Source organism: Sesamum indicum, linkage group LG6 (assembly GCF_000512975.1).
Source record: "Sesamum indicum cultivar Zhongzhi No. 13 linkage group LG6, S_indicum_v1.0, whole genome shotgun sequence".
Classification (NCBI taxonomy): domain Eukaryota; kingdom Viridiplantae; phylum Streptophyta; class Magnoliopsida; order Lamiales; family Pedaliaceae; genus Sesamum; species Sesamum indicum.
This window is the reverse complement of record NC_026150.1, coordinates 19,714,296-19,721,431: the sequence shown is the minus strand read 5'-3', so window position 1 is coordinate 19,721,431 and position 7,136 is coordinate 19,714,296. Positions and strand designations below refer to the sequence as shown.

The window sequence follows — 7,136 nt, the reverse complement described above, 5'->3', positions numbered from 1 at the left end:
TCATTTATAATCATAGGCTTCCGTCGCTAGGAAACAAAATTAACTGCAACAACAACAAATGTTTCGACAACCAAACAGACCCGCAATCTTCGTTTAAGTTGTAAATCACATCTCATAATAGGAAAGTTCTAGTTCGAACTCAACTCTTCTAAATTTACACCAATTATATAATAAATGTGATGGGGTAGTAGTCCCTTGACACATAAAAGGATGAAAATATCCTTCAAATCCCATGAAAATTGCAAAAGAGGACAAGATACCCGTGTAAACCTGTGAGTCGGTCGTTCGACCTGACCCGACTGATAAGCTGTTGGATCATCTGACACATATATATCCAGATCCTGCCACGTGGAGCCATTTCATACGGTATGATAAACTATAAATACCGCCAATCATAAACATTTATGGCATGTGCAATTAATGCTATTTCGACCCAATTAGTTCTTCTAGATCGAATTCGACCCCACTTTTTAACTTAAGTATCGGAGGGCTTTAGCTGAGAGCATTCCAACAAGTTTAACGTGTTCTCTATTCTCAAGATCCACTTATAAAAATCTGGAAGAGGGATTTAGGCGATCCACAGTCACGACCCGACCCGAATCTAGCGACCTGCATCATTTTGGGGCCGCCCATGGGAAATTGAGAACAAGTGGGACCAATATAGAGGGATAATCCAGGAGAGATCGACGTGTTGAGGAGGAGACATCGTTAAGGGATGACGAACAAGTCCTACATTTAAGGCGAGCTAATTTATAGCGAATGATCAAAGAAGCTAGTAAAACAATCATAGTGGAGTACGAAAGGAGGACAGTGACCCCTCATAGAGAGAGAGCAAGACGGCAGTTGTTCAAAGGACACAAAGTTGAAGTGGAATATGATTGAGTAACATCAAGGATACCTGAGAAAGGTCCCAAAAGGACAATGTCGAATGAGGTAACAAGGAAAAGTGTAGTCTCACGACAACTTGGCATTTCGCGAGCTGAGGTTGACAGTGTTAGTCGTCAGATTGAGAAATTGCGACAACAGATTGAGGAGCTAAAGAAACAAGGGGAAAACTATATCTCTCAAAATTAGAAGATATAGAAACAACGAGAAACTATAGTTGGGGGAGTGTTGTGCAGGCATTTTTATATCGCGAATTATGCAATGCAAGCACAAAAGGCAAAGCGGCAATTGGTGGCGCGCTACAATTGCTGCAGGTAAAATTTACTTAATAACTCTTACACAATTTTTTTGCTATTAATATTAATTAATAATACATACTTGTATTGTTCGTGCAGATTTGGGCATGGTCACAGATTACTCCACTTTGCCCTGGACTTGGTGCCCAGCGACTATTTATGGACCAAGTCCAATGGATAACAATCGCTGGCTCCCAGCAGCACCATATGGAGCTACTTGGAATTGTCAGCACACTTTCACCCGAACAGTACGGGGAACTGTCCGGGTCATAAGAGAAATACTGGATGAGATGCAGGCGGATCAGGTAACTTATTTTCAATATTATACGTACATTTATAGCGTGAATTAAATACGTATTAATTTACATCTTTTTGTTTATTACACTTCATATGACAGCCGTATGACATGGACTCGGATGTCATTATGGCTTACGCCGATGAATTGAACCCCCAGTTGTCGAGGTCATCATGTCCATTGATATTCTACGTCATAGTTGAAATGCATCGTCTCGAACGAATTATTTGTCAATTCGGGATGAGGCAAAATGTATCAGAATCGACGGATACTCGGGATATGAACCTCCATCAAATTTCCCGTAAAAATCACACGAGCGCAGATTGATACCTGCAACACATACAATATATCACTAGATGACAAAGACGATATGACACGGTTGTACAGAGGCCACCTATTTTCAATAGAAGGAAAACAGAACGAGGTTATTGGGAATGGTACTACAACATAACAAGAAATTTCGTATCATCCTCTACTGATAGACATGTGGAAAGCGGGTACCAACCTGGAGAAGCACCTATGTTGCAAGTTGTGGTATGTTAGTATATAATATTACATATTTTATTTTAAATTTTTTTTAACAACACAAGACTCATTACTTTTCTACAATTTTCAAGTAAATGAGGTGAATGCCCTTGAAACTTTATGTCAATCTAGATCACTAAATATTGAAGGGTATAGTCAATTGGTGGATAGATTTGAACATGGGCTACATATTATCAAGGAAGCTATAACCCAACAGCCACAACAAATTGCTTCTCCATCCGATGTTGTGGGTATGCTCCCACAACATCCCATAGGCAAAGAAGAAGTTCTAGCCGAATGTCTACTGGTTCAGTTGAAGGTCATGATATTGGGGTGGATATAGCTGGTCCTTCTACAGTATATACACCTCAAGATTGTTACGTGCCTCAACCGCCTCAAGATTATTACATGCCTCAACCGTCTGAAGGCGAATGGTTTCAATCAACTCCATATATGTCAAACCAAACACAAAATTATTCTCTTGACCTTAGTCTTGGTATTAATTAACCATATGCACAAGGATACAATTTTCACCAATTCCATTTTCATCATTTGGTACATTTCGTGACAATGTGGAGTCTAGTTCCGTAATATCAAGTCGGTTCGGTGGTGATAAAAATGAGGCATAAAATGAGTCAGTGCAAAATGTGGACAAGGAAATAAGAAGACCTCGGCGTCAACGCAACAGACGCAATTGTGGAATGGGTGGACATTTTTGACATTTGAAATTGAATAGTTCATTGTAATTTTTTATAATTGTACAAAAATATACACTATTACATTTGTACACTTAATTGTAATTTTTTAAATTAATACAATATTAATTTTATAATTTTTTGAATTTTAATATGTTATTAAAAATTAATTATATATAATTAAATTATACAAAAGTATTTAAACAAAAAAAGAAGGAAAAACAGCAAGTCGGTATTGTAAATCACGACTTGGTGTCGTGATTAGTGATCGCGATTTGGCTGTTGTTTGCATTATTTTAATAGGATTAAATGACGTTAAATCACGACTCGTCATATTTTTATTAATAAAAAATTAAATAACTCCAAAAGTTAGGTCCAAGTTGTGCACTCTAATCAGGTCAGGCCGATATGCGGTTTTCTCCTTATTCAATAGTAAGATAGAAATCATGTTTTGGAGAATATAAAGTAATGATATGTGGATAACGTGTGTTAATTGTAAAAGTTTTATTTTATGGTGTTGATATGTATATATGTATAAGTTCGAGTATGAGAAGTCAATTGTGCTTCTGGTTATGATGAGGAGAAAATCGTAGTTCCCTCAGAATGTGCTATACGAAGTATGTCGCCGATGAAATACGGTATTATCCATTGAATGTAATATTTAGTACAAGTCATTATAGACTCTCATTACCTAGTATCAATGTTCTCGACTTGAAACGTGTTAGACCAATCTATGGAAATTGATTTCATAATTATCATTCATTGTGCAACCCAACTATATAGATTTTTCAACTGGTTTATGGACATTTATTGTAAAGTCAAAACACTATTTAGCATAAACAGTAAGCACAACAAACATATAATGCGAAGGATGTATACTTACTATATTCATGAAGATAATATTAATTTAATAAAAATTGTTGAATAATTATCAAAATCTTAAATCCAATCGATTTTTTGATCTCTTATTTCAACAATCTGTTGATAAGGTGCAAAACGGAGTTTTTTCATTTTCTTGAGTTTCCTTTCTTTTATTTTTGTTTTCATTTTTTAATTACTCTTGACATGTCCCTAACAAATCAAAATATTTGTTGCAACTACCATTAATTTTTTAATTTTTCTTCTAATTTTCTAATTTATAAATTGTTAAATTTTATTGTGAGTTGTTAATTAAAACGAATCTACTTTGAAATTTTTAAAAATTTCTTATATGATAAATAATTTGTTAACTAATGCTACTAAGATATATATTACGCGGTTCGGTTTTCGATCGAATTCTTAAAACATTGCTAATGCCCTTCCTTAGCCCATGTAGGAGGTATGCATCACAATCTGCTCACTTCTGACAGTCAAATGCAATTTTCAGAAAGACTGAAAGACCAAACATTCAGGTGGAGAATACACTAGTTTCTGGAATGCATCACCAAGCCAAACATCAGTTAAGCGCCAAGAACCAAGAACTATCACAGAGACAAATGGCCAGAAAGAGGTCGATGGACGCATGGGACTTTAGAATATACTTCAACGGACAATTCAAACGCATGGAAGCCTATAAGAAAAATAACTGCGAGAGAGAAAAGGGTCCACCTAAGATGCAAACTCTTGCTAGCATGTGTGTATCTCAACCTTATGCATAAGACCGACTGCCTGACATCATAACTACAACTCTAGATTCAATAAAGCAGATTAAATGAAATGTCTACTCGAGAATAAGTTTCGTCATTGTCACCATAAGTTTCGGCACCGAAGATTAGTTAGAACACTTAATTCTACTGGCATTTCCATAAATTGCATCCTTGAAACTTGTGAAAATTGTAGTAATAAATCATTGATAACAGCTATTTCCATTTAAGTGAACAGCCCTTTTATCGATTGCAGCAGAAATTGTACAACATTTAATAGGCTGAATTTAATCTTTATCTGCCATGCCACAAATGGTGTAATATGTCCAAGATTATAAGATGATGGCTATCCTTAAACTTACATGAACTAAGGCAAGCTGCAGTCCAATGCCAACTCACAAGCGGCAAACTTGATCCCCAAGCAGACACACAAGCTAGCTTAAACCAAATGCTCTAAACTCAACTGTCTATCTGCTAGAATCTTAACAATATTTGGCAGAATACAAGGTATATGCAGCCTCTAGTAGGTTATAACGACACTTCTTTCTCTCTATATTTCTTGTCAATCCAAAACCTCCTGCACATGTGCAGTAAACTACGCTTTTCCTAGCAGAAGAAGAACGAGAGGCCACTGAAATAAACAAACGAAACAAAATGAAGGATCTGCTATTATGTTAAGTAATAAAAACCATTAAAAACAGTTATCTGGTAGTATTACATACTTTGTTGCATAAGAGGAAGGTAACATCCATATGGTTCACAAGTTGATGTTCTTGCCAAGAACAATTTGTCTACCTTCAGTCAGTTTAATTGCAAAACATGCCCAGCAACAGAGTGTGAATTCTGTAGCTTGAATTTTCCAGACTTACTATTCCTCAGGCTCCTCAATGGTGTCATGTAGAAAGGTGTTACCCCACTGTCGAGGTCAGCAGAAGAATGTTTAGCACTCATGTTTCTTTCCAGCTTAAAATCCTCCCTCCCCATGTAAGCATATCCACCTGCATTATCAACACTCCTCCTAGGATTTAATCCTGTGACATCACATGAATTTCTGGAACCAACAACACTACTGCTGCGTGTAAGCTTCCAACCACCATCTCTTACATGTTCACCAGCCTCCGTCCCTGGCTTGTCACTGGCTTCATCAATAAAATGGTCCATTATATTTCCTGCAAAGGTCTCACAGACATTCTCACTATTCTTGTGTCTGAAACCAAACACATTACAAACTCTACGCCATCTAACAGACTTTTTCGCCTGCATACTCAAGTTACCAACATCTTCAATAGCAGCGGCGTTTCTAGTTATGGATCCAAACTTTTCCAAACCCTCGTCCCGGCTAGAACTCAAATGCCAATCTTTCAACTCCTTTTCTGTAATCACCAATTTAACATTCGCAGGAGATGCTCCACGATCATCCAAACTGATCACTTTCTTCCCAAAACTCCGAACAGAGCTTGACCGGTCAAAGCTACTTCCCCTCATGGAAGAGGAGGAATCTGAGTTTGAGTTGCCTGAACCTGAAGCCCCAGAGCTACTCTCGTCCTCTACTATTGAATGCATCGGCCCATCAACTGACAACCTATGATTCTCAAACCTATTCATATTCCCCAAAATGCCATTCTCAACAACAGAAAACATTGGAGCAAGCCTCGGAATTGTCCTTGCTATCATATACCCATCCCAGGAAGCCCTCGGCTCCTCAAATGAAATCCGACAAGCATCAACCGAATACCTGGGTTCCGTATCACACGATCTTCTCCCCACAGTCTCAGAATGATTTTCCCCCAATTCTCTCTCATCCTGAAACAACTTAAGAGTCCCATTGTCGCCGGCCACGCTCTTGCCTTTGCTGCTATTATTGACCTTCTTTTTCTTATCATTCTTTTGCCTCCACTTCCGCAATTTCTTACTGAAAAGTGAAGCCGCCCCAAAGAAACTCCCAGCGATTTCTTTCAGATCTTTAGATTTCTTTATCTTATTCTGAAATTCAAGATCTATATATTCTTTCATAGTCTTAAAGTCTCCATCTTCAAATTCCGCATCACTGTCTACACAATCCATATTCATTTCCCCCAATTTGTTACTCAAAACCCTACTCTCGTCGTGATTTTTCTTCGATTCGACCACAGTGTAAGTGACTCTCGACAGCCCCACATTCTTCGACTCGACCTTCGCCTCACTTTCGGATCCACTCCTTACATCGTCTGCATCGAAAAGATTAGAAAGCGAACTCCGACCTGCGACGACGTCGCAGGATCTACGCCTCGGCTCGTTCAAGGCACTCGAAGAAGCTTCGCATTTCGAAAACGAAACCACTGACCTGCACCTGCGGAGCTCAGGCGACGCGACATTCATGGCGGAAGAAGCGTCAAGACCAGATAGCCGCTCGCGGAGGCATGAGGCGCAGATTCCTGTGATGGGTTCGTCAGGATGACGGTAACAGGGGGAACGACGGCGAGTGGTACGGATCCCGGAGCGGATTCGCGCCCGGGATCGGGAGTCGGCTCTAAGCGGCATTGGAGTGAGAATGTGGAATTAATGCATTTACAGATATACTGCAGTGTATGTGTGCGTGTGAAAATGAGGTAAGTGCGAGTGATGACGACTAAGTTGGAGCGTGTAAGTCTGCCTCAAAACTGAGATATAGATATGTGCAGACGAAGACAGAGAGAGGGGCAGGGGATAGAAAGGTATCCAAGGAAAGAGAAGGATGGTAACGAGGCGAAGACAAGAACCCTCGATAAACCCTCCATTAAGTAATTATTTGTCTGAGCAAGAAATTGGACATCATGTGTACAAAAATTAATGCAGATCA

At 38.8% G+C, this 7,136-nt stretch overlaps 1 protein-coding gene across 2 annotated transcripts; it reads right to left on the bottom strand.

Moving 5' to 3' along the window:
* Window positions 4,559-7,119, bottom strand: LOC105165166 (UPF0503 protein At3g09070, chloroplastic-like). 2 transcript variants are annotated; one of them, XR_002287355.1, is made up of 2 exons: window positions 5,041-7,119; window positions 4,559-4,949 (listed from the first exon to the last, which is right to left on the bottom strand). XR_002287355.1 is itself a non-coding variant. In XM_020695078.1 (1 exon), exon 1 carries the CDS (start codon window positions 6,836-6,838, stop codon window positions 5,120-5,122), a length of 1,719 nt encoding a protein of 572 aa, XP_020550737.1. In that variant the 5' UTR covers window positions 6,839-7,119; the 3' UTR covers window positions 4,966-5,119. The 2 variants fall into 2 exon arrangements, 1 of the variants encoding a protein (XP_020550737.1); XM_020695078.1 differs by lacking the exon at window positions 4,559-4,949 and having other exon boundaries at window positions 4,966-7,119.